Genomic DNA, 27,206 nt, shown 5'->3' with positions numbered 1-27,206 from the left:
GAACAGAACAGAACAGAACAGAACAGAACAGAACAGAATAGAATAAAACAGAATAAGTTGGTAGGGACCTTGGAGGTCTTCTATTCCACCCCCCTGCTCAAGCAGGAGAACCTATACCATTTCAGATAAGTGACTGTGACAAAAAAGTACCAGAAGGCAAGGTATGAAACAACGGATGGAAACTAATCAAGGAGAGAAGCAACCTGGAATTAAGGAGACATTTCCTGGCAGTCAAAACAATCAACCAGTGGAACAGCTTGCCACCAGAAGTTGAGGGTGTTCCATCACTGGAGGCTTTTAAGAAGAGATTGGACAGCCATTTTGTCTGAATGGTATAGGGTCTCCTGCTCGAGCAGGGGGTTGGGCTAGATGACCTCCAAGGTCCCTTCCAACTCTGTTATTCTGTATTCTGAAGCTCCAGTCGAAAGAACTTGTTTCACATTAAGTTTGGAACAAGATTTTCAATGCTCACCGCTGCATCTTTGGCAGGCTTCTCTACATGCACAATCTTTTTTGGTGTGTAACATTTGTTGTGGCATGGAAAACACGCCTCCAGACTAAAATTATGAAAGTGAAGAAGTATGAATGGCTGGGTGTTTCCTGACCTGGATGAATGTCTGCGCACTGAATGGAAAAGAAATCCAGACAAGGCTTCATTTATTGACCGTTCAGTGTTAAAACAGCACTGAAAAAAGTGACTTATGACCCCTTTTCACATTTACATTTAATTAACATATGCATCATCCTCATGGTCACTTGATCAAAATTAAGCCACTTGGCAACTGACTCATATTTATGACGGTTATAGTCCAGGGTCATGCGATCCCCTTTTGCGACCTTCTCACAAGCAAACGTCCATGGGGAAGCCAGATCTGCTTAACAACCCTGTCAGTAACTCAGCAACTGCAACGATTCGCTTAACAACAGTGGCAAGGAAGGTTGTAAAACGGGGAAAAACTCACTTAACAAACATGTCGCTTAGCAAAATAAGTTTTGGACTCTGTTGTGGTCGTAAGTTGAGGACTGCCTGCCTGGTAAGTCTTAAATTTGCAAGCCAAGGGCTCCCTTTAGTGGCAATATAGAGGAAATACAGGAAAAAACAGATAGAAGCTAAGACTGCATATGCCAGATCCACTGGAACCTCGAAACCTGGCTGGGAAAACGGAAAAACAGAAAGAAATGAGAAGAAAATTAGAAACAGAAGTGAAAAACACTAATACACAATTGTTACCTGGGGCTCCCAGGTCTGGCTGCATAAAGCCAGACTACCACAAGACACAAAGAAAGGAACACAAAAACCTCTCTAACTTGGGTGTGCCAATTCCTCTAGACGAGATCCAGTATCCCTGAGTTTGCCTTCCTGTAAAAATTCAGCCAAAATCAAAATTTGGTCGGAACTGTAAGGAAATCCAAGTTGTGTACAGCAGAACCAGTGCAGAGGTTGGTATTCACCAGGTTCTGACCAGTTCTGGAGAGTAGTTTTGAGTAGTTTGGAGAACCAGTAAATACCACCACTGGCTGGCCACACCCCCATCTATTCTCTGACTCCTGAGTCCCAGCTGATAGGGGGGAAATGGGGATTTTGCAGTATCCTTCCCCTGCCATGCCCACCAAGCCACACCCACTAAGCCATGCCACACCCACCAAGCCATGCCCACAGAACTGGTAGTAAAAATATTTGAATCCCACCACTGAACCAGTGGGTAAGTCCTCCAAAGCCAGGGTCTCCAACCTTGACAACTTTAAGACTTGTGGAGTTGAAGTCCCCAAGTCTTAAAGTTGCCAGGGTTGGAGACCCCTGCTCCAAAGCACCTGAAGGTGGGACAAGAAGGAATAGGTGGAAGAGAACACATCTATTGTGGCCCACCAGCGGCCAGCAGAGCCAGCAGCAGATTCGGACAATGAGGAGGTTGGGAAGGAACATGGGCCAGTCCTGGAGTCTAGGGAAGGCTCTGGTGAGGGCTCTGCATCGGACGCAGAGAGGGGACCAAGGCTATCTGATAGTTATTTACTGCCTCTGGAGCCTCCAGAGTCTGACATCAGCAAGGCAGAAGAACAGTGGGATCCTGTTCCCAATGTGCGCATGTGCAGAGCTGCCAGAAGGCAAGAATAATTAAAAAAACAGGGTCGACTTGGGAGTAAGGCTTGGAGATGATTGGCCCCTCCCATAAGACATAAAAGAGGAGCGAACGGGACAGAACTTTTGCAGGAAGCAATTACTCTGATCGGTTCAAGCTTTGAAAAGTTCTGTTTGTCTCTGTGCTAAGTTTGGCCTTGCTCTGCATTTGGCCATTAGGTCTCTGGCAGCGTTCCAAGGGAGATAAGGTGGGTGTTTGTCAACATTTCCCTGAAGGACTGTGGCAACTCGAGCAGACATCTGTCGGAATCTTCACAGTCTGTTTGTGAAGCCTTGTGGATTGCGAATGATCATAATTTACAGCCGTATAAAGCAAAGAGGGGTTTTGGGGACTAAGATTGTGATACATGCTTTCTCAGGAAGCCTAGGTCAGAACAAGATCCAACTTCGAACTAAGGAGAAACTTCCTAAGAGTGAGAAAAATGAACCAGTGGAACGGCTTCCCTCCAGAAATTGTGGTGCTCCATCCCTGGAGAATATCAAGAAGAGACTGGACTGAAATGTTATAGGGTCTTTTGCTTGAGCAGGGGGATGGACTAGAAGGCCTCTGAGGTCCCTTCCAACCGTGTTATTCTATGTTTAGAAGAATAACCCTGTTATTCTACAGTTGTGGGGACTGGGTATGTCTAGTCTAGAGAAAAGAAGGACCAGGGGATAGCAGTATTCCAGTATTTGAGGGGTTGCCACAAAGAAGGGGGGGGGGTGTCAACTTATTTTCCAAGGCAGGACAAGAAACAATGGATAGAAACTCAAGAAGAGAAGCAACCTGGAATTAAGGAGAAACTTCCTAACAGAAGCCACCAGAAGTCTTGGGTGTTTCATCACTGGAGGTTTTAAAGAAGAGACTGGACAGTCATCCGTCTGGAATGGTATAGAGTCTCCTGCTTGAGCAGAGGGTTGGACTAGAAGACCTCCAAGGCCCCTCCCTGCTCTGATTGATTGATTGGATTACCTTTAATATTGTTGATTTTAGTCACTGCCCTGCACACAAGGAATGAATAAGCTCCCTGACCTAATCCAAGTTGTTTATTATTATTATTATTATTATTATTATTATTATTATTATTATTATTATTATTATTATTATTATTATTATTATTATTATTATTATTATACGATTGTATCACAGCGGCCAGTTGATTCGCCGGATTTGGCATTGATTACTAGTCGGGCCCCACCCAGGGGCCTAGGACGTCGTAACGTATTTTCGCAATATACGTGCAGATCCAAGCAGTGCAGCTTTTTGCATTTGACTGATGGTGATTTTGTCAAGTTTTAACTGTTTTAAATGTAATTCCAGTGCTTTTGGAATAGCACCCAGTGTGCCGATTACCACTGGAATTACCACTGCTGGTTTGTGCCATAATCGTTGGATTTCAATTTTTAAGTCCTGGTATTTCGCGACTTTTTCATGTTCCTTCTCCTCAACTCTGCTATCACCTGGTATTGCGATGTCTATGATTGTAACCTTCTTTTTCTCAACCAGTGTGATGTCTGGTGTGTTATGCGCTAGTACTTTGTCTGTTTGTATACGAAAATCCCACAGGATCTTGACCATCTGATTTTCGGTGACTTTTTCAGGCTTATGTTCCCACCAGTTTGTTGTTGTTTTAATATTATAATTTTTGCACAAATTCCAGTGGATCATTTGTGCTACTGAATTGTGCCGCAATTTATAATCAGTCTGCGCGATTTTTTTACAGCAGCTGAATATGTGGTCAACAGTTTCATCAACTTCTTTGCAGAGTCTGCATTTGGCATCATCAGAGGATTTTTCGATTTTGGCCTTAATGGCATTTGTTCGGATAGCTTGTTCTTGCGCAGCCAGGATTAGTGACTCTGTTTCTTTCTTTAATGTACCTGTTGTTAACCATAACCAAGTTTTTTCACTGTCTACTTTATCTTTTATTTTTTCCAGAAATTGACCATGTAAGGCTTTGTTCTGCCAACTCTCCATTCTTGATTTTATCACATCTTTTCTGTATTCTTGTTTCGTCTGTTGGGCCTTCAGTAGATTTTTGTTCTTTACTTCGATTAATAGATGTTCTTGACTTTCTTTTAAATAATCAGCTAGTGCATGTTTTTCTTCTTCAACTATTTGCTTCACTTGTAATAATCCTCTGCCACCTGATTTTCGGGGCAGGTATAGTCTATCAGTGTCACCACGTGGATGTAAACTGTAGTGCATTGTCATTAGTTTCCTTGTTTTTCGGTCCAAAATGTCCAAATCAGCTTGTGTCCAGTTAACTATACCAGCTGTGTATCTTATAACTGGTATTGCCCAGGTATTTATGGCCTTGATTGTATTTCCACCATTTAATTTAGATTTCAAAATTTTCCTAACTCTGTTGGTGTACTCTCTCCTGACAATATTTTTTACTTGTCCATGTTTGATGTTATCCAACTGCAAAATGCCTAAGTATTTGTAGGCTTCATTTTCGTTGCATTATTATTATTATTATTATTATTATTATTATTATTATTATTATTATTATTATTATTATTATTATTATTATTATTATTATTATTATTATTATTTGAAGGATACATCCATTTTATATCTTTACCTGAGGGAAATCAGGAGATTCAGGCAGTTCAAACTATAAAGATTTATTGCAAGCTTAAACTCTCTACAAGAATCTGACCAACTAACTGTCTAGGGAAATGAGTGGGAGATAAGAGAGGCATTCAAGCTGGGTTGAACTGAGATCTCCTAAGGGCATGCAGGGACTCATGACTGATGACGTATTTGACCCTTCCCTCAGCCTGGTCATCTCCTACAAATGGGTACACATTGTCTACAGAACCCATTCAAAAGGAAGAACCCTTGAAATCCATCATATATACTATTTCTTTCGCACTGTTTCCTTTTCTAATTAAGAGTTGTTATGTTTAATTTTATCTGTCACTTTCCCATTTAACTGTTGCATGTGTTTTATTCATTTTTTTCATCTCTACGCCGCATCTGGATGTCTCATTTCTTTACTATTATTATTACATAATTTGTATTCCTATCAGTCTGCCTGCTGTTTATTTGCTGTGACTTTAAATAAATTGTCCTCTTCCTAATTCGACTTTCATGCTATTCATTACACATCTTCTAAGCTTTCCAGAATACTGACAGGATCTAATTTTCTTTGTCACTTTTTAAAGCCATCAATAACAAAAGGGGGGGTTGTGTTTCTCTCAGCTTCTCTTGCTCTTTTTTTCTTCCTAGCAAAATGTCTATTTTTTCTGAAAAAATAGATGAAAACAGTTCCATCTAAGGATGGGAGAGGAAGTTGCTTAATTCTCATAGGAAGGCGGTTGTAGGTAATTCTGCCTTTTCATATTAACATGCAAACTTCATTCTCATTCAAATATCTAATTCAAAGAACTTTAAAAAATAAATATGGACTGAACAAATATATATAAATCTCTCTCTCTCTCTCTCTCTCTCTCTCTCTCTCTCTCTCTCTCTCTCTCTCTCTCTCTCTCTCTGTGTGTGTGTGTGTGTGTGTGTGTGTGTGTTCCAGCATAACTCTGGAACGCCTTGAGCAATTTCAACCAAACTTGGTACAAAGATGACTTACTCTCTGGAAAAAAATACTGTGGGGGTAAGACACATGTCTGTTCTGTTAAGATACAGCCTGTTGGGCCTTAAAATGTCTTCTACTATACTGCCAAAATGGTTTCTACTGTACAGCGCAATGGAGTTGCCATGATAATGGCTTCACAGTACTCCACAAGGGGGCTCCCTCTGGTAAGGGGGAAAATCCAACATTAGAAATTATGTTGGGTCCAGACATCCCCCCCCCCTTATAAATAAATACCCAGCCAACACTGGGTTATCAGCTAGTAACTGATAAAATAACAGATTAAAAAATTACAAGTAGTCCTTGACTTACAACCACAATTGAGCCCAAACTTTCATTTCTAAGCGAGACTATTCTTAAGTGAATTTTGCCCCATTTTTACGACCTTTCCTGCCATGGTTGTTAAGTGAATCATCACAGTTGTTAAGTCAGTAACACAACTGTTAAGTGAATCTGGCTTCTCCATTGATTTTGCTTGTCAGAAGGTCACAAACCCATGACCTCAAAACACTGCCACCGTCATAAATATGCTGCAAAGGTTGTAAGTGTGAAAAAAACCCTCATAAGTCACTTTTTTCCATAATTGTTGATCCCTATAGATTCTAAATACAGACGGTCCTTGACTTATGACCACAATCAAGCCCAAAACGCACCATTGCTAAGCAAGGGATTTCTTTAGTGAGTTTTGCCCCATTTTGCCACCTTTCTCGCCACTGTTGTTAAGTGAATCACTGCGCTTGTTAAATGAGCCACACGGTGGTTAAGTGAATCTGGCTTCCCCCGCTGACTTTGCTGGTCAGAAGTTCTATTCTATTCTATTCTATTCTATTCTATTCTATTCTATTCTATTCTATTCTATTCTATTCTATTCTATTCCACTCCACTCCACTCCACCCCACCCCACCCCATCCCATATTCTATTCTACTCAACTCTACTCTACTCCTATTCCATTCTATTTTCTCTATTTCTATTCTATTCTATTCCATTCTATTTTCTCTATTCCTATTCCTCTTCTATTCTACTCTACTGTACTCTACCCTACCCTACCCTACTTCTCTCCACCCCACCCCACCCCACCCCATATTCTACTCTATTCTATTCTATTCTATTCTATTCTATTTTTATTCTATTCTATTTTTATTCTATTCCTATTCTATTCCATTGTGTTTTCTCTATTCTATTCTATTCTATTCTATTCTATTCTATTCTATTCTATTCTATTCTATTCTATTCTATTCTATTCTATTCTATTCTATTCTATTCTATTCTATTCTATTCTATTCTATTCTATTCTACTCCATTCCATTCTCCAGGACTGCCTGTAATATCCGTGGATATTGTGCGATCTGAAAAAACGCCGGGCAGCCAGGACGGAAGGCAGCCCTGCGTTACCTGAATGCCTTGAGCTGCCTCAGAAGAACAGCTGGTGTTTCTCTGCTGCTAATTAGAGCGGAGAAACTGCAATCCAGAGCAACGTCCTCCAGCAATGAAGCGGGTGAGATTTCCGCTCTCGGTCACCCGCTGCCTAATTTCTTTAAAACTAGGATACTCCACCACTTCCCTGGATTTTCCGATAGATTTCTTTCCCCTCTCTGCTGCTGGAAGAATTCCTCCCTCTGGAAGAATGGAACAGAACAGATTAACAGAGTTGGAAGGGACCTTGGAGGTCATCTAGTCCAACCCCCCTCCACCCAAGCAGGAGACCCTACCTACACCATTTCTGACAGATGGCAGTCCAGTCTGTTCTTGAAAGCTTTCAGGGATGAAGCTCCCACAACCTCCAAAAGCAACTTCTGTTCCATGGGTGGATTGTTCTCCCTGTCATGAAATTTCTCCTTATTTCCAGGTTGAATCTCTCCTTGGTCAGTGAATAGAATAGAATAGAATAACAGAGGTGGAAAGGACCTTGGACTTGGAGGTCTTCTAGTCCAACCCCCTGCTCAAGCAGGAGACCTATTTCAGACAGGCGGCTCTCCAGTCTCTTCTTTAAAAAAATCCAGTGTTGTAGCACCCACAACTTCTGATGGCAAGTGGTTCCACTGGTTAATAGTTCTCACTGTCAGGAAATTTCTCCTTAGTTCTAGGTTGCTTCTATGCTTGGTTATTTTCCATCCATTGCTGCCTTGAGGTGCCTTGGAAAATAAGTGGACCTTCCTCTCTTCTTTGTGGCAACCCCTGGCCTGAGATATTGGAATGGGCGACATTTATTCAGTCCTTGGTGAAAAATGAAAAGGGGTGCTTGGTTCTTTATATGTTTTGGCCTCCAGGCCCCTAATCTTTGGTCTCCACGATATAAAAAAGATGTGGAGACTCTGGAAAGAGAGCAGAGAAGAGCAACAAGGAGGATGAGGGGACTGGAGGCTAAAACATATGATGGACAGTTACAGGAACTGGGCCTGGCTAGACTAGGGAAGAGAAGGAACAGGGGTGACATGATATCAACCTTCCAATATTTGAGGGGCTGCCACAAAGTGGAGGGGTTCAACTTATTTTCCAAAACACCAAAAGGCAGGACAAGAAACAATGGATGGAAACTAATCAAGGAGAGGAGCAACCTGGAATAAGGAGAAATTTCCTAATAATTAACCAGGGGAACTGCTTGCCTCTAGAAGTCCTGGGTGCTCTAACACTGGAGGTTTTCAAGAGGAGACTGGACAGACATTTGTCTGACATAGTATAGGATTTCCTGCTTGAGTAGGGGGTTGGACTAGAAGACCTCCAAGGTCCCTTCCAACTCTATTATTCTGTTTAATAATCAAAGTAACAATGGCATTGAAAAAAGGTATGACCATTTTTCACACTTACGGCTGTTGCAGCATCCCGACGTGATCAAAAGCCAGATCCTTGGCAACTGGTTCCTTTTTATGACAGTCACAGTGTCCCGGGGTCACCTCATCCACTTTTGCGACCTCCTGACCAGCAAAGTCAATGGCCAAGCCTGATTCCCTTAACAGCCGTGTGCCTAACTTAACAACTGCAGTGATTCACTGAACAACGGTGGCAAGAAAGGTTGTGAAAATGGGGAAGAATTCACCTAACCATTGTCTCACTTAGGCACGAAAATTTGGGGCTCAATTGTGGTCATAAATCAAGGACCAACTACAGAGTAGAGAGCGTTACAGTAGTCCAGGCGAGACGTCACCAGCGCATGAGTGACTGTGCCCAAGGCCTCCCGGTCCAAAAGGGGCCGCAATTGGCGCACCAGGCGAACCTGGTGGAACGCCCCCCTCGCCACGGCTGCCACGTGATCTTCCATAGACAGCCGGGCATCAAGGAGGACGCCCAAATTGCGCGCTCCTTCCACCGGGGCTAATTGATCGTCCCCGATGGCCAGCGATGGCATATGCTGGTTGAACCGGGAAGCCGGAAGCCACAGCCACTCTGTCTTGGAGGGGTTGAGCCTGAGCCTGTTGTCATCCATCCAGACCCGTACGGCTTCCAGACAACGGGACATCACTTCAACAGCCTCGTTGGGATGGTTTGGGGTGGAAATGTACAGCTGAGTGTCATCAGCGTACAGATGGTATCCCACCCCAAAACCACGGATGATCTCGCCCAGCGGCTTCATATATATGTTGAACAGGAGAGGCGAGAGGATCGACCCCTGTGGGACCCCACAGATAAGGGGCCTCGCGGTCGACCTCTCCTCTCCTGCCAACACACATTGCGTCCGGCCAGAGAGGTAGGAGCGGAACCATCGTAATACGGTGCCCCCGACCCCCAACCCCTCCAGACGGCGCAATAGGATACCATGGTCGATGGTATCGAAGGCCGCCGAGAGGTCTAATAGGACAAGGATGGAGGAACAACCCCCATCCTTTGCCCTCCAGAGATCATCCACCAACGCGACCAAGGCTGTCTCCGTGCTGTGACCGGGTCGGAAGCCGGACTGGCGCGGGTCTAGATAATCAGCTTCCTCCAGGTGGCGCGGAAACTGCTGAGCCACCACACTCTCAACAACCTTCGCTTAAGAAAGGAAGGTTGGAGACAGGACGGTAATTTGCTAGCTCCGTTGGGTCCAGAGAAGGCTTCTTGAGCAGGGGCCTCACCACCGCCTCTTTCAAGGCGGTTGGTAAAAGGCCCTCACCCAGCGAAGCGTTCACCAGCCCCAGTAGCCAGCCTCGTGAGCCCTCCCAGGAGGCCAGTACCAACCAGGAGGGACACGGGTCCAATAAACATGTGGTGGCTCGCAGTCGCCTGCGCAACCTGTCCAAATCTTCGGTGACAACAGGGTCAAACTCCTCCCAGCACGGTCTCTCAAGACTAGCCTCGGACGTCCCCACTGGAGCACTGAGGTGGGTCCATCCCCTTCGGATCCGATCGATTTTATCCTGCAGGAACTCTCCAAATTCCTCTGCCCGGCCCAGCAATGGGGGGTCCCGCTGCCCCTGTGACAAAAGGGAGCGGGTCACCCGAAACAGGGTGGCAGGGAGGTTCTCTGCGGACGCTATAAGGGTGGCACAATACTGACGTTTGGCCACTCTTATTGCCACAAGGTAAGTCCTTACATAGGCTCTTACCTGTGCTCGGTCGGATTCAGAGCAGGAGGACCTCCACTTGCTCTCTAGGCGTCTCCTAAGGCGTTTCATCGCCCTTAACTCCCCGTTAAACCAGGGGGCCCGGGTCGATCGTGGCCGTCGGAGAGGCCGCAAAGGCGCCACCCGGTCCAAGGCACCGGCGGCCGCATTATTCCACGCGGCTACCAGGTCCTCTGCCCGGGGGCGGGGCAGGTCTGCAGGAGGTGGCCCAAGCTCCGCCTGGAACCTATCTGGTTCCATCAGACGCCTGGGGCGGAACCATCTGGGATAGTCTGGTTCCGCCTCCCCGCGGTGGGGAGCAGCGCCAGGGAAGTCCAGCTGGAGAAGTGAGTGATCTGACCATGACAGGGGCGTGATGACTAAATTCCCTCTTCCCAGATCACTCGTCCACTGGTCGGAGACAAACACAAGATCCAGGATGTGGCCTCCCTCGTGCGTGGGGTCCTGAACTACTTGAGTCAGATCCATGGCTGTCATGGAAGCCATGAATTCCAGGGCTGCCCCGGATGCCTCTCCCGTCGATGGCAGGTTGAAATCCCCCATCACTAATAGCTTGGGGGTTTCAACCGCCATCTCCACGATCCGCTCGAGGAGCCCGGGCAGGGCCGTTGATGTATGGCGGGGAGCCAGGTATACTATCAACAGGCCCAGCTGACTCCCTGGGCCCCATTTCACGCCCAGAGACTCACAACCAGATATCTGCGACACAGTGAATTCTCTCGGTGCCAAATCTTCCCGGATGATTATCGCTACCCCACCACCCCTACCTTGGGCCCGTGGCTGGTGGAATACACGGTAACCTGGAGGGCACATTTCCCTGAGGGGCAACCCCCCCTCCGGGCCCAGCCAGGTTTCCGTTATTCCTGCGAGGTCCGGCTCCCCCTCTGTGATCAAGTCACTGATGAGGGGGGCCTTATTAATCACGGACCTTACATTACATAACATCAGCCTAAGGCCCAGGCTCTGCCGAATTGGCCATGGTGAGTTGGCCATTGAATTGGCCATGGTGAGTTGGCCATGACAAGTTTGCTGTGGTGAGTTGGCCATGTTGAGTTGGCCATAGCAAGTTGGCCATGTTGAATTCACCATGTTGAGTTGGCTGTGGTGAGTTGACTATGATAGGTTTGCTGTGGTGAGTTGGCCGTTGTGAGTTGGCCATGTTGAGTTGGCCATGTTGAGTTGGCCATGTTGAGTTGGCTGTGATGAGCTGGCCATGTTGAGTTGGCTGTGGTGAGTTGACCATGATAAGTTTGCTGTGGTGAGTTGGGCATGTTGAGTTGGCCATGGCAACTTGGCTACGTTGAATTGGCCATGTTGAGTTGTCCATGACAAGTTGGCCATGTTGAATTCACCATTTTGAGTTGGGCATGGTGAGTTGACAGTGATAAGTCTGTGTCCTCAGGGTCACCTGAATCTAATCTGCCTCCTTTGCAGGCCCACCCAATTTGCTCTGAAGACCCACCCAAGACACCCCCATTTTCCTTGGTGTCTTAGTTCCGTGGTGTTGCATCCAAGAAACTTTTATGAGAGTGGCTTATGGTCATTGTTGCTCGTTTCTCCCCGTGATATTTCCTGTTCATGACAAAACAACATTGATTTTTAGACATGATCTCATAGGATCACAGCTTTGAAAAAGAGCCCAGTTCTCCTCCATAGTCTGCCGCATCGAATACAACAAAGCCTCGTGTGGCACTTTTAAAGGCTAATAAATGCACTGGGGCATCAGCTCCTGTGAACCTGTTTCCTAATTAACGCGCTAGTCATTAAGGTGACTGGAGATTCTTTCATCTCCTCCCTTTGATGTTTTATTAATCCACCCCCATCTCGGTTTCTTCCCCGAAAACCCTGTGCAGTTAATAAAAGATTGATGGTACAGTGCGGAACTCTTTCGCTGACCTTAGCTGCTCTTGGAAAAGCTAAGCAGGCTTGGAAGCAGGTTTGAATTCAGAGGGGGGACCATCAGGAGATCACAGCTGTTGGTTAGTCAACGATGCCTTCTGATGTCGAATTTTTAGCTTCATAAATTTTGGAGTTGCCTAGATTGAGGTCACCAATCGGTGGTCCGTGGACCACTGGTGGTTCAAGAGAAAATTTTGGTGGTCCGCAGAAAAATGATTTGCATTTTTGATATTGCACTAAATCATGGGTCCTCAACCTACGGCCCCTGGGCCGGATACGTGCAATGGACGCTTGTGTTGCTCCAGAGCAGTGACTCTCAGAGAGATCTTGGAGTGCAAGTGGACAATCACTTAAATATGAGCCAAGAGCGTGCTGTAGCAGGCAAAAAACCCAACACAATTCTAGGTTGCATTAACAGAGGGATCGATTGATGTGTTAATAGATGGAGCTCTAGTCCCGCTTTAGGCATGAAAGCAGTTGGGTGACTTTGGGCCAATCACCAGGAGAGAGTGAGTTCTAGTCCTGCCTTAGGCATGAAAGCAGTTGGGTGACTTTGGGCCAATCACCAGGAGACAGTGAGTTCTAGTCCTACCTTAGGCTTGAAAGCACCTGAGTGATTTTGCACCATTTTCTCTCTCTCAACCCAACCCACCTCACAAGATTGTTGTGGTGAGTTAAACAGGAGGAGGAAGGAGAAGCATGATATATGTTTACTGCCTTGAGTTATTTATAAAAATAATAAAGGAGGGATAACCTTCCAATAGATAGATAGATAGATAGATAGATAGATAGATAGATAGATAGATAGATAGATAGATAGATAGATAGATAGATGATAGGTTGAAGCTGTGGGAGGGGGTTTGAGGATGTAACAATGGAGTCAAGTAGAGCATTCCAGGCGTTGACCACTCTGTGGCTGAAGTCGTATTTTCTGCAGTCGAGTTTGGAGCGGTTTACCTTGAGTTTGTATCGATTGTTTGCCCGTGTGTTATTGCGGTTGAAGCTGAAGTAGTCGTTGACAGGTAGGACATTGCAGCAGTCAATTTTATGTACTATGCTTAGGTCAGACCGTAGGCGGCGTAGTTCTAAGTTATCTAAGCCCAACATTTCAAGCCAGGTGGCGTAAGGGATATATATTGTAAGGATGGGTATGTCACCTGGAGTTGAGCTTGACTAAAGAAGGACATTATTTTGTTTTCAGGCGCAAGCTTACAAGGGATTTTTCTACCTGATTATGTCTCCTTCCCGGCTGAGAAGTCCCTGTTGCAACGGAGGCAGCCATCCATCCATCCATCCAATTTTTCGGGGCAGCCAATTTAAAAGGAACAAAGCGGCGATCCAAGACCAAAGCCACCTTAATTTTAAAGAATCCATTATTTAATTAGCTGGTGCCAAACACTTATTAAATTAAACCCAAGCGCCTGATTCCTGTCTAAGAGAGGTTTTTTTTTAAAAAAAGATTTAATGTTTGTTTTGGATGGCGAGTGTAGTTCATAACTGTTTAATTAGCTGGGACAGAAAGCACTTTGTCAAAATGCTTTGATTGGAAAGGCTATTGTTTCTGCTAAATTAGTGTTACGATGTCTGTAACATTCTTTGGTTTAAAGGGAATTTCCCTAATTTTTAAGGTGTTTTTTTTTCTTAAAAGAGCCAGCCAGAAAGGCATGTTCTCACTCATATAAAGATTGCTTCTGAAAAAATATCAAGAACATAAAACACAACTCACCACAAAGGTCAATCCATCCATCCATCCATCAATCAGAATATAACTGGAAGGGACCTTGGAGATCTTCTAGTCCAACCCCCTGCTCGACCAGCAGGCCTTACCATTTCAGACAGGTGGCTGTCCAGTCTCTTCTTGAAAACCTCCAGTGATGAAGCACCCCCAACTTCTGAAGGCAAGCTGCACCACTGGTTAATTGTTCTCATTATTAAGAAAATTCCTCCTTAATTCCAGGTTGCTTCTCTCCTTGATTATTTTCTATCCATTGTTTCTATCTTTTTTGTAAAGTGGGGACCAAAACTGGATGCAGCATTCTAGGTGGGGCTTTACTCCGGATTTATAGCGGTACTAATTTGTAAATTAGGGATGGTAAAGCGGCACCAAAACGTCACGTGATTTTGATTCTCTGCCTCTCTTTACCCAGAATCGTATTAGCTTTTTTTGACGGCTGCTGCACAGCACTGGCTCCTACTTAAGTGATTGTCGACTAGAACAGAGGCCAGAGTCACAAAAGGTGTCGTGTTTGCTAATGTGGTTTTTGGAGAAAAGGGAAAGAAGGGCTGAGCATTATGGTCTCCTGGAGTTGGGGGCATCTGCAGTGCATGTTGTGGTGGGCCACACAATGACACAATTGAAAGGCCGCTGTTTTCATTTGATTTCTTTATTAGTCTGATTGATCTGGTCCAAGAAACGCTGTGCGGCGAAAAAAGCCGAAAGAGAGAATTACATGAAAGGAAGAAACCGTCTGAAGCTGCCAGGCGCAGAAAACCTCCGAGCGATTCTGGGGAGAAGCGGGAAAAATCTTTCTGTGATTTCCCGCGGTTCAGCTCGCCTTCCCTTCGCTAACTTTCTTCTAAGGGTTTTTTTCTGCACTGCCGTTTTCAGAAGTGTGTCTCCTGTGCATAAATAGATGGAAAATGAATCTGGCTGAAGAAATCAATTTCTGGAGATCATTATTTTTCCTCGCTTTGGCCCAGGGGATAGCTCAAGGTTCAGTCCATTTAGCGTGGCCTCTGGCTGATGGACATCCCTTGGGCTGAGGGGCAAGGCGACTTCCCTCGTCCCTACCTAAAAAAGAAAAAAGACAAAACAATCTTCTGAGGGATTTGTAAAAATAAAATAGTTTAACCGTTCCACTGGTGAAATCTTCAACTGCATTATAGCAGAGTAGACTGGAGGCCCCTGGCTATTTCCCACCAGGCCATAATAATCAAAATGCTTATGTGTGTGTGAGTTGAGTTGAGTGAATTGAAGGAATTGTTGATGGCAAAAGTTAGAAAATGCTATAACAAAATAGCAGAGTTGGAGGGGACCTCAGAGGTCTTCTAGTCTAACTCCCCCCCAGCTCGAGCAGGAGACCCTATATCATTTCAACCAAATGACTGCCCAGCCTCTTCTTCAAAGCCTCCAGTGATGGAACACCCACATCTTCTGGTGGCAAGATGTTCCAGTGGTTAATTTTTTTCACTGTCAGGAAATTTCTCCTCGGTTCTAGATGGCTCCTCTCCTTGATTAATTTCCTTCTTGTCCTGCCTTCAGGTGCTTTGGAAAATAGGTTGATCCCCTCTTCTTTGTGGCAGCCCCTCAAATTTTGGAAGATGCTATCATGTCCCCCCTAGTCCTTCTTTTCATTAAACTAGACATACCCAGTTCCTGCAACCGTTCTTCATATGTTTTAGCCTCCAGTCCCCTAATCCTCTTTGTTGCTCTTCCCTGCACTCTTTCCAGGGTCTCCACATCTTTTTTATAATCTGGTGACCAAAACTAGATGCACTATTCTTAAGTTTGATCTTACTTAGGCTTTATGAAGTGCTACTAATACATCGCTTGATCTTGATTCTCTCCCTCTGTTAATGCAACCTAGGATTGTCTTGGCTTTTTTGGGCTGCAGCCAAAAAATGTTTGAATGGAGCCAGGAAACAGGTGGAGATTAAATTAGCTGTTGATGGTGTAAGGTGGGAACATAGGGATGTATGCTTACAGGTCCAGGATCAATGCACAACTGTAGTGCGTTGAACATATTTTCTTTTGTTGCTAATGTGGTGCTTCCTGAAGAAAGACTAGAGGACTCAGAGGTCATAGCTGCTAAATGAACTAGGAACGAATTCCAGAACAAATGAATTGTGCCCATTTCCTACTTTATTTAGATTTTGCATTACCGTTTTCATGTGTTTTTTCCATCCTAAAATGGGAGGGGAAACCACCTTGCTATTGATGTTCACAACTCTGGAGAAATCCAACAATGGCAAATTAAGGTCAGATCTCTTACTCTGCCGTGGTAATGCAGCATTGCGGGCATTGCCAGCAGTTCGGCAGTTCGAACCTCATTGGTTCAAGGTAGCCTCAGCAAGAGGCTGACTCTGTAAGCCGCCTCGAGACGACTGTGAAGCAATATATAATTTTTCTATTTCTATTATTTCTATTTCTATTATTCCTATTCCTATTCTATTGCCATGGTGGTGCATTGATAGAATGCAGTATTGCAGGCTAATTCTGCTGACTGGCAGCAGTTCAAATGTCACCGGCTCAAGGTTGACTCAGTCTTCTGTCCTTCCGAGGTGGTAAAATGAGGACCCAAATTGTTGGGGTCAATGGGCTGACTCTGTAAACCACATAGAGAGGGCTGAAAAAGCAGTGTGAAGCGGGATATAAGTCTAAGTGCTATTGCTATTTCTTTCCTTCCTTCCTCCCTTCCTCCCTCCCTCCCTCCCTCCCTCCCTCCCTCCCTTCCTTCCTTCCTTCCTTCCTTCCTTCCTTCTTGTTAGAATGCAGTATCACAGGCTAACTTTGCCCACATTCAGGAGTTTGATCTTGACTGGCTCAAGATTGACTCAGCCTTCTGCCCTTCCGAGGTGGGTCAAATGAGGATCCAAATTGAATTGTTGGGAGCAAAAGGCTGACTCTGTACAGCACTTAGAGAGGGCTGTAAAAGCACTGTGAAGTGGTATATAAGTCTATTGCTGTCTCCTGTGGAACAAACAGCTTAGCATGTCTTGAGTCTCCAAAAGGGCTGGGCTTATAGGATTCATAGTATGGCCAGGATCTAAGGAGAGGCTCTCCCAACTGGGACCTCTTCAGTCCACACTGAATTTGGCACACACTGGCTGAAATTGACCCAACTTCAGCACAGAACCCCAGCAAGACTGGCTTTTAAAACGAGTATGAATATTATTTCTCCAGCAGATGGCGCTGGAGGACTAATATTATTGGGCTGTTTCTAGGACTGACTACTAAGTCACTGGGGATCCTGGTTAGGGATGTGAACCTTCTCAAAAGCACTGAACTTGCTCCCACTTGGCTTCCTTGGCTTGGCTGGGCCGCAAAAGACACTGTCAGTCCTGTCCCAGATTGGGCGTTTCAGAAAGAAAGATCCTTGACTCCATTAGTAGACAAAAGGGATACCTTTACCGAAGCCAAGTTGTTACTGCATAAGCAAAGCCAGATCTGAATATTCCTGCTGTAAATCCTGTGATTTTCCCTTTTCCCAGATCTTCCCAGGTCCTTCCCCCCCCCCCGCTCCCCCCTTAGTTATCTGGTTAGCATCCAATATTTGGGAGGCGGTGGTCTAAGACAGCTGCATTCACTGTAAGCGAAGAGATGGCAGAACCTGATGGCGCTAAAAGAATCCCTACGTAAAGCAAATGAAGTCCAATCTCCCTTGTGTGTCTTTTGACCTTATCTAAGGTCTAAGATAATAATAATAATAATAATAATAATAATAATAATAATAATAATAATAATAATAATAATAATAATAATATAAGAGAGGGACACGGTGGCTCAGTGGCTAAGATGCTGAGCTTGTCGATCAGAAAGGTCGGCAGTTCGGCGGTTCGAATCCCTAGCGCTGCGTAACAGAGTGAGCTCCCGTGACTTGTCCCAGCTTCTGCCAACCTAGCAGTTCAAAAAGCAGGTAAAAATGCAAGTAGGAAAATAGGATCCACCTTTGGTGGGAAGGGAACAGCGTTCCGTGCGCCTTCGGTGTTGAGTCATGCCGGCCACATGACCAGGGAGACGCTCTTCGGCTTTGAAATGGAGATGAGTGCCGCCCCCTAGAGTCGGGAACTACTAGCACCTATATGTGAGGGGAACCTTTACCTAACTCTAAGCAGGTGTGGACTGTTGGTTGAGAAAATTCCTCTATTTTTTCTTTTCTTTTTTTTAGTAATAAATAATTTATTTAGTAATAAATGAAGATTTAATTAAATCTTCACTTACAGACCTGGTTTTTTTGGAGCCCAATTTGGGGGCTGAAGGCATCAGCTATCTTGCAAATAAATTCATTCCTTACGCCAAGAAAGTTAGCTGATTGACCGCAAGACACCAAACTCGTTTATCAAGTAGATTCAGATCTATTTTCTGCTCAAACCAGAAGAAAGATTGTTTAAAGAGAAATCATCCTTTTCTGCTCATCCCAAACCCAGTCGCAAATTTTCTGCACCCTCTTATAAATTGAAGAAACAAAAACGTACAATACAGACAGAATCAGGTGCAAACGTCACTTATAACCTTTGCATCTTCTTTCCCAATCCTTAAAACTTTCCCTCTTTTTCCTGGAGGAATATTACAGTGGCTAAGGTTACATTATCAAATGTAAGATGGTGGGAGAGAGGAAGACCAATGAAGGAGGCATTTTTATTCATCTGGGTGCATTGCAAATGTTGAGACTCTAGAAAGAGTGCAGAGAAGAGCAGCCAGGAGGATCAGGGGACTGGAGGCTCAAACATATGACGAACGGTTGCAGGAACTGGGCGTGGAAGAGAAGAGAAGGACCAGGGGAGACAGGAGAGCAGTCTTCCAATATTTGAGGGGCTGCCCCAGAGAGGAGGGGGTCAGTTTGGCGATTCGAATCCCTACGTAGTATAGGTCTCCTGTGGGAGCAGGGGGTCGGACTAGATGACCTCCAAGGTCCCTTCCAACTCTGTAACTGTTACTGTTACCATGCCAAAAACGGGAGTAAAGGACCAATCCTGATTCCCCCCCTGCTCCCTTCTTTGGCTCTTTGGGGATCAGATGGAATGGATGACCCCCCCCCCTCTCAGATGTTAAGGAGAGATGACAAGATTTTGACAGCCAACATCACTCTTTTTCTTGATTGACAGCTGGCGGTTCATCTCCAAGTCAGGCGTGTTTACCCTCGGGGGCTGTTTTTGTGCCAAGGAACCGAGAGGATTTCGTGCAATGCAGAACAACCAGGCAGGAGGAGAGCAGGTGAGTCGATGGTTGCAAAATCTCCAGGGGGGGGGGAGGGGGACTCAGAAGGGGCACCTTTTCCAAGGAAGATTTTATTCCGAGACTTCTGAATCATTCGAGGAAGCAAGCAGTCCGTTTATCCTCGGCTGCAGCTCCTAAAAACTTCTGCCTTGAAAGCAAAGTGTGATATGGAAAGCGCTGTGAAGTGGGATATAAGTCTAAAGGCTATAAGTGCTATTGACCACTATGTGGGTGCTAGCAGAAAAGGGGGGTGCTGGGCAGTTCCAGAGGGAAGACCTCCAGGTTTCCAGTCCTGCCCCCCAGACCAGCCTGACTCCATCAGCATATCTTTCAGCAATTTTCATTTTTGCAAATAAATCATGGATTTTGGTTTATTTCCCCCTCCGGGCAGCTGCAGGTTACAAACGCCCAAAGAGCACAAAGAGGCCTGTGATATTCAGAGTTAATGGCGGAGAGGGGGAGAGGGAAGACCCCCCCCGCCTTCTGTTGTCTTTCTAACGTCATCCTTTGCGCTAGAAAAATGGCGCATGGGGTGTCCAAATACTCAGCTGGACCCAACGGAGATTTCGGCTTTTGAAAACAGGCTCCCTTTAAGTCAAGGCCGGCTGCTGCCGACCGCTGGGACGGGCCTCCCAATCTAGCCTGCAGGCACAGGATCACATGGTGGTGCCCCATCCAGACTATTAAGCAGGCTACATCCCGCCTGGCTTTTCGGCTGACATGGTTGGACTTTTTGGATGAAGATTTTGGGAACAAAGATGGGGAAAGATACCCTCCTGGATGGCCGGGGGTGGGGCTAGGATCTCACAGCCACCCACAGATATGTTCCTCTCTTTCGCTTGTGTTCCCTTCCTTTCTTATTTTTCCTGCTACCATCCCTCTTTTCCTTCCTTCTTTCCTTCCTCTTTCCCTCCCTCCTTCCCTCCCTCCCTCTTTTCCTTCCTTCCTTCCTCACTCACTCTTTCCCTCCCTCCTTCCCTCCTTCTTTTCCTTCCTTCCTTCCTGCCTCACTCACTCACTCTTTCCCTCCCTCCTTCCCTCCTTCTTTTCCTTCCTTCCTTCCTCACTCACTCTTTCCCTCCCTCTTTCCCTCCCTCTTTCCCTCCCTCCTTCCCTCTCTTTTCCTTCCTTTCTTCCTTCCTCACTCACTCTTTCCCCCGCTCTTTTCCTTCCTTCCTTCTTTCCTTCCTTACTCCCTCTTTCCCTCCCTCCTTCCCTCCCTCTTTTCCTTTCTTCCTTCCTCGCTCACTCACTCTTTCCCTCCCTCTTTTCCTTCTTTTCTTCCTTACTCACTCACTCACACTTTACCTCCCTCCCACTTTTCCTTCCTCCCTTCTTTCCTTCCTTCTTCCTGCAGCACTGTGGTTCAATTGTCCATCACACCACCACCCCTGAAAATTTAGATATCCTGCTCCTGGCCCTGGTAACTTCTAGGGTTCCCCTTAAGGTCCCCCCTTGAACCTAGAACTCTGTTTCCCAGGTGATAATTTCCAACCTTGCTAGGAGCTCCTGGGCTCTCTGTATCTCCCAGGGCCTGTCCGACAGGAATCAACCACCCATGGGAAATTTCCATATCACCCACATCAAAGCAATGGCAGCCACAAAGCCCTGGATGCCCCCAGAGGCCCAGACAGACCGGTCTTCCTCTGCCTGGCCCCCTCCCCTCCCCCAGCTCACTCTTGGCACCACCTTCCAGCTTCTGACGAGTGCTGGGTTCACACCAGAGGTGAGTTTCTGCTAGTTTGGCCCGGATCAGGTGAACCAATAGTGGCGGTGGTGGGAGGCTCTGCCCACCCGCCCGGACACTTCTGTACATGCGCAGAAGTGTCACGCATGAAAGTGCGCACGAAGGCACACAAGGGAAGTAGTAGTAAAATAAATTGAAACCCACCACTGGTTAACACGACATGCTGGCTTCGGTTCTGAATTGCAACATTCCTAAAGGTAAAGGTTCTCCTCGCACGGATGTGCTAGTCGTTCCTGCTCTAGGGGGCGCTGCTCATCTCTGTTTCAAAGCTGAAGAGCCAGCGCTGTCCGAAGACGTCTCCGTGGTCATGTGGCCAGCAGGACTCAACGCCGAAGGCGCACGGAACGCTGTTCCCTTCCCACCAAAGGTGGTTCCTGTTTTTCTACCTGCATTTTTTACCTGCTTTCGAACTGGCAGAAGCTGGGACAAGGAACGGGAGCTCACTCCCTTATGCGGTGCTAGGGATTCGAACCGCCCAACTGCCGACCTTCTGATTGACAACCTCAGCATCTTAGCCTCTGAGCCACCGCGTCTATTCCTAAGAATACCTAAACAGATAAAATCATCTGGCCTGGCCCAAGACGTTACACACCAACAATGAAAGCAAGATTTAAATTGACCGAGCAGATATAGTGGATTTGAACCCAGGCAGGAGGGGGGTGGACTAGAAGACCTCCAAGTCCCTGGCAACTTCACAATTCTATCCTCAAGCTTAGTATGTTGTCTGAATGCAACCTGATTAACTGTGGCAGAGGCTGGAGAATAATTTAAGTTGAAGAGCTGAGATTCGGGGGGCGAATGAAGTCTCGGGCAAGGAAGTCAGCTCCAGGCCTTGGCATTTCTGGTCAAAAGGCAGGGTGGCAGGCAGAGAACAGTCTAGATCCATGATGGCAAACCGATGGCAGGTGTGGCAGAGGTGGCACGCTGAGCCCTCTCTCTGGGTGCACAATCTGTCACCAGCTTCTTTTCCGGTTTTCAGTGATCTTGGCAGAGCGCAGAGCGCCAGAAAACAGCCCCCAAAATGGCCAAAACAGGCCATTTTTGGGTTGTTTTTTGGGCTGCTTTCAGGTCATTTTGGAATTCAGAATTCATTCTATTCTATTCTGTTTCTTTTCTATTCTAATTCTATTCTATTCCTATTCCTATTCCTATTCCTAGTCTATTCTATTCTATTCAGAATTCACTTTATTCTATTCTATTTCTATTCTATTCTGTTTCTATTTCTATTCTATTCAGAATTCACTTATTCTATTTCTATTCTATTTCTATTCTATTTCTATTCTATTTCTATTCTATTTCTATTCTATTTCTATTCTATTTCTATTCTATTTCTATTCTATTTCTATTCTATTTCTATTCTATTTCTATTCTATTCAGAATTCACTTACTCTATTCTGTTCTATTCTATTCTATTTCTATTCTATTCTATTCAGAATTCACTTTATTCTATTCTATTTCTATTCTATTCTGTTTCTATTTCTATTCTATTCAGAATTCACTTATTCTATTTCTATTCTATTTCTATTCTATTTCTATTCTATTTCTATTCTATTTCTATTCTATTTCTATTCTATTTCTATTCTATTCAGAATTCACTTACTCTATTCTGTTCTATTCTATTCTATTCTATTTCTATTCTATTCAGAATTCACTTATTCTATTCTATTTCTATTCTATTCTATTCAGAATTCACTCATTCTATTCTATTTCTATTCTATTCAGAATTCACTTACTCTATTCTGTTCTGTTCTGTTCTATTCTATTCCTATTCTAATTCTATTCTATTCCTATTCTATTCTATTCAGAATTCACTTATTCTATTCTATTTCTATTCTATTCTATTTCTATTCTATTCTATTCAGAATTCACTTTATTCTGTTCTATTCTATTCTAATTCTATTCTATTCCTATTCTATTCCCCGAGTCCCTTTCGGGAGAGGGGGCGGTATATAAACGCTAATAATAAATAAATAAATAAATAAATAAAAATATTCTATTCATAATTCACTTACTCTATTCTGTTCTATTTCTATTCTATTTCTATTCTATTTCTATTCTAATTCTATTCTATTCATATTCTATTCATGTTCTATTCTATTCAGAATTCACTTATTCTATTCTATTCTATTTCTATTCTATTTCTACTTCTATTCTATTCAGAATTCACTTTATTCTGTTCTATTCTATTCTAATTCTATTCTATTCTATTCAGAATTCACTTACTCTATTCTGTTCTATTTCTATTCTAATTCTATTCTATTCATATTCTATTCTATTCAGAATTCACTTATTCTATTCTATTTCTATTCTATTCCTATTTCTATTCTATTCAGAATTCACTTACTGTATTCTGTTCTATTCTATTCTATTCTATTCCTATTCTATTCAGAATTCACTTACTCTATTCTATTCTATTTCTATTCTATTCTATTTCTATTTCTATTCTATTCAGAATTCACTTTATTCTGTTCTATTCTATTTCTATTCTAATTCTATTCTATTCCTATTCTTTTCTATTCTATTCTATTCTATTCAGAATTCACTTATACTATTCTATTTCTATTCTATTCTATTTCTATTCTATTCTATTTCTATTCTATTTCTATTCTATTCTATTTCTATTCTATTCAGAATTCACTTTATTCTATTCTATTTCTATTCTATTCTATTTCTATTTCTATTCTATTCAGAATTCACTTTATTCTGTTCTATTCTATTTCTATTCTAATTCTATTCTATTCCTATTCTTTTCTATTTCTATTCAATTCAGAATTCACTTATTCTATTCTATTTCTATTCTATTCTATTTCTATTCTATTCTATTTCTATTCTATTCAGAATTCACTTACTCTATTCTATTCTATTCCTATTCTATTCTATTTCTATTTCTATTTCTATTCTATTCAGAATTCACTTTATTCTGTTCTATTCTATTCTATTTCTATTCTAATTCTATTCTATTCCTATTCTTTTCTATTCTATTCTATTCAGAATTCACTTATTCTATTCTATTTCTATTCTATTCTATTTCTATTCTATTCTATTTCTATTCAGAATTCACTTACTCTATTATATTCTTTTTCTATTCTATTCTATTTCTATTTCTATTCTATTCAGAATTCACTTTATTCTATTCTATTTCTATTCTAATTCTATTCTATTCCTATTCTTTTCTATTCTATTCAATTCAGAATTCACTTATTCTATTCTATTTCTATTCTATTTCTATTCTATTCTATTTCTATTCTATTCTATTTCTATTCTATTCAGAATTCACTTACTCTATTCTATTCTATTTCTATTCTATTTCTATTTCTATTCTATTCAGAATTCACTTTATTCTATTCTATTTCTATTCTAATTCTATTCTATTCCTATTCTTTTCTATTTCTATTCAATTCAGAATTCACTTACTCTATTCTATTCTACTCTAATATTAAACCCTGTTCACCATTTATCAGACGGCCCCTTTCCCCTAAAGCAGAGATACGAGGATGGCTCCCCGTTTCCTATCCTTTGACAAGAGAGGCTAAATCCCCCCCCCATGTTTGCAACCACGGGAAGAAACCATTATTCAGCATCCCTCACGTAAACTGTCCATCAGTGCAGCACCATCTAATTTTCCCATTTTTAAAAAAATATATATGAAAACATGCATCTCTGCAGAATTACATCAACATGCTCCGGCTTCACCACAAAGGTCCATTGCAATGCAGGACTCCTTCTCGGGATCAGGAGGTATGGCAGGAGGGGTGCAAAGGCAACTGTTCCTCTCCACCCCACCCCACCTCAAAAACTGGCAGACTGCACCTGAAGAGGGAGGCTCCATCTTCTGCAGTTGTCACTTGTGCCTGGTGGATTTGCTGGTGGCTAACAAGGAAAAAAAAAAAGCTTCCTTGCATTCTTTCCTTTCAGCTAAGTTAGTATTATCCGTATTTCCTTTTATAGGAATTAAAAGGAGGAGGACGACTGTGGGGTCCTTGGTGCTCTCTGAGCTTGGTTGTTTTCTTGCAGATGTTTCATTACCCTAACTAGGTAACATCATCAGTGGGAGGAGGAGGAGGAGGGAAAATAGGAGGAAGAGAGGTGGAGGAGGAAGAGGAGGAAGAGAAGGAGAAGGAAGAAGAAGAGGATAAAAATAGGAGGAAGAAGGGTGAAGGAGAAAAGGAGGAGGAGAAGGAAGCGGATAAGAAGAATAGGAGGAGGAAGAGAAAGAGGAGGAGGAAAATAGGAGGAAGAGGGGTGGAGGAGGAGAAGGGGAGGAGGAAGAGGAGGAGGAGGAGGAAGGGCACGCTGAAGCAGGGACCAGCTGCCGTGATGCTTTCCCTCCGCTGGGGAAACAGGCAAAGATAGCAGCTCCGGCATCGCCCACCCACCCGCATAATCACTTCATTACATTGTCAGATGTTTGCAGTAATTCAACTTCTTAAAGGAAAAAAAATTAATGCATTTCAAAACAATCAAATTATTCTCATTAGGGATGTAAAATGCAGTGACTGGGGAGAGAGGGAGAGAGACACACAGATGGAGAGAGAGACGGAGACAGACAGAGAGAGGGGGAGGGGGGAGAGAGAGAGAGGGGGGAGAGAGAGGGGGAGACACAGAGAGAGAGACAGACACAGAGAGAGAGGAAGAAAGAGAGACAGAGACAGAGAGAGAGTGAGAGAAAGACAGACACAGACAGAGAGACAAAGGCAGAGAGAGAGGGGAGAGAGAGAGACAGAGAGACAGAGGCACAGACACAGAGAGAGAGGGGTGAGGGGGAGAGAGAGACAGAGACAGAGAGAGTGTGAGAGAGACAGACAGAGAGACAGAGAGACAAAGACAGAGGGGGGAGAGAGGCAGAGAGACACACAGACAGAGAGAGGGGAGGGAGGGGGAGAGACACAGAGAGAGAGAGAGGGAGGGAGGGGGAGAGAGACAGAGACACAGAGAGAGAGAGAGAGAGAGAGAGGGAGGGGGAGAGAGAGACACAGAGAGAGAGGGAGGGGGAGAGAGACAGAGACACAGAGAGAGAGGGAGGGAGGGGGAGAGAGACAGAGACACAGAGAGAGAGAGAGAGAGAGGGAGGGGGAGAGAGAGACACAGAGAGGGAGGGGGAGAGAGACAGAGACAGAGAGAGAGAGGGAGGGAGGGAGGGAGGGGGAGAGAGAGACAGACACAGAGAGAGAGAGAGGGAGGGAGGGAGGGGGAGAGAGAGACAGAGACACAGAGAGAGAGAGAGGGAGGGAGGGAGGGGGAGAGAGACAGAGAGAGAGAGAGAGGGAGGGAGGGGGAGAGAGACAGAGAGAGAGAGAGAGGGAGAGAGACAGGCAGACAGAGAGATAGAGACAGACAGAGACAGACAGAGAGGGGGAGAGACAGAGAGAGGGGAGAGAGGGGGAGAGATAGACAGAGACAGAACGAGAGAGAGACAGACAGACACACACACACACACAGAGGGGGCAGAGAGAGACAGACAGACAAAGAGACAGAGAGAGAGAGAGACGGACGGAGGGAGGGAGAAACTCTCATCAACCTGATTTGGGAAGCTGGAGCTTAGTCCAGGCGCTTCATCCTAGCAGCCGCCTGAGCCCTGGGTGCCTTTGAGGTGGGAATGATCGATAATGCTGAGCTTCTGCTGCAGGGCCAGAGACCCCTTGGCATCCTCTGAATTGGAAAAGGTTTAACCCTTCCAGAATCAATCCCGCATATTTAGCTGTGTCCCAATATCTGAGGGGCAGCCCCAAAGAAGAAGGGGGGGGGTCAACCTATCTTCAAAGGAACCAGAAGGCAGAACAAGAAACAATGGATGGAAACTAATCAAGGAGAGAAGCAACTTGGAATTAAGGAGAAACTTCCTATCAGTGAGGACAATTAGCCAGTGGAACAGCTTGCCACCAGAAGTTGTGGGTGCGCCATCACTGGAGGTTTTCAAGAAAACATTGGACAGCGACTTGTTTGAAATAGTATAGGGTCTTCTAAGACGCTGAGCTGGTCGATCAGAAAGGTTGGCAGTTGGGCAGTTTGAATCCCGAGTGCACCGTAACGGAGTGATTTCCCATGACTTCTCCCAGCTTCTGCCAACCTAGCAGTTCGAAAGCAGGTAAAAAATGCAAGTATAAAAATAGGAACCACCTTTGGTGGGAAGGGAACAGCGTTCCGTTCACCTTCGGCATTGAGTCATGCCGGCCACATGACCACTGAGACGTCTTCGGACAGCGCTGGCTCTTCGCCTTTGAAACGGAGATGAGCAGCGCCCCCTAGAGTCAGGAACGACTAGCACATATGTGCGAGGGGAACCTTTACCTTTAGGGTCTTCTGCTAGTGCAGGGGGTTGGACTAGAAGACCTCCAAGATCCCTTCAAACTCTGTAGCCTGTTATTCTGTTGA

The 27,206-nt window shown here is 44.5% G+C and overlaps 1 protein-coding gene across 6 annotated transcripts in view; it reads left to right on the top strand.

Annotated features, from left to right (window-relative positions):
- LOC309400198 (uncharacterized protein) overlaps window positions 1-27,206 on the top strand; it is a gene marked incomplete at its 3' end in the record, with an annotated part of 120,883 nt that overhangs the window by 34,143 nt on the left and 59,534 nt on the right. For 4 of the 6 annotated variants that reach the window (XM_081968592.1, XM_081968589.1, XM_081968591.1 and 1 more), the window contains exon 5: window positions 18,976-19,084. In XM_081968592.1, coding sequence (XP_081824718.1) covers window positions 18,976-19,084 — 109 coding nt within the window. Of the gene's footprint in view, window positions 1-12,695; window positions 12,820-18,975; window positions 19,085-27,206 lie in introns of those variants that run through there. The other 2 variants (XR_014176624.1, XR_014176625.1) reach the window with 1 other exon arrangement.

This window comes from Natrix helvetica (genome assembly GCF_964273705.1).
Source record: "Natrix helvetica genome assembly, chromosome: 16".
NCBI lineage: Eukaryota > Metazoa > Chordata > Lepidosauria > Squamata > Natricidae > Natrix > Natrix helvetica.
Note: the sequence above shows the minus strand (reverse complement) of the source record. Positions and strands in the feature narration are given on the sequence as shown.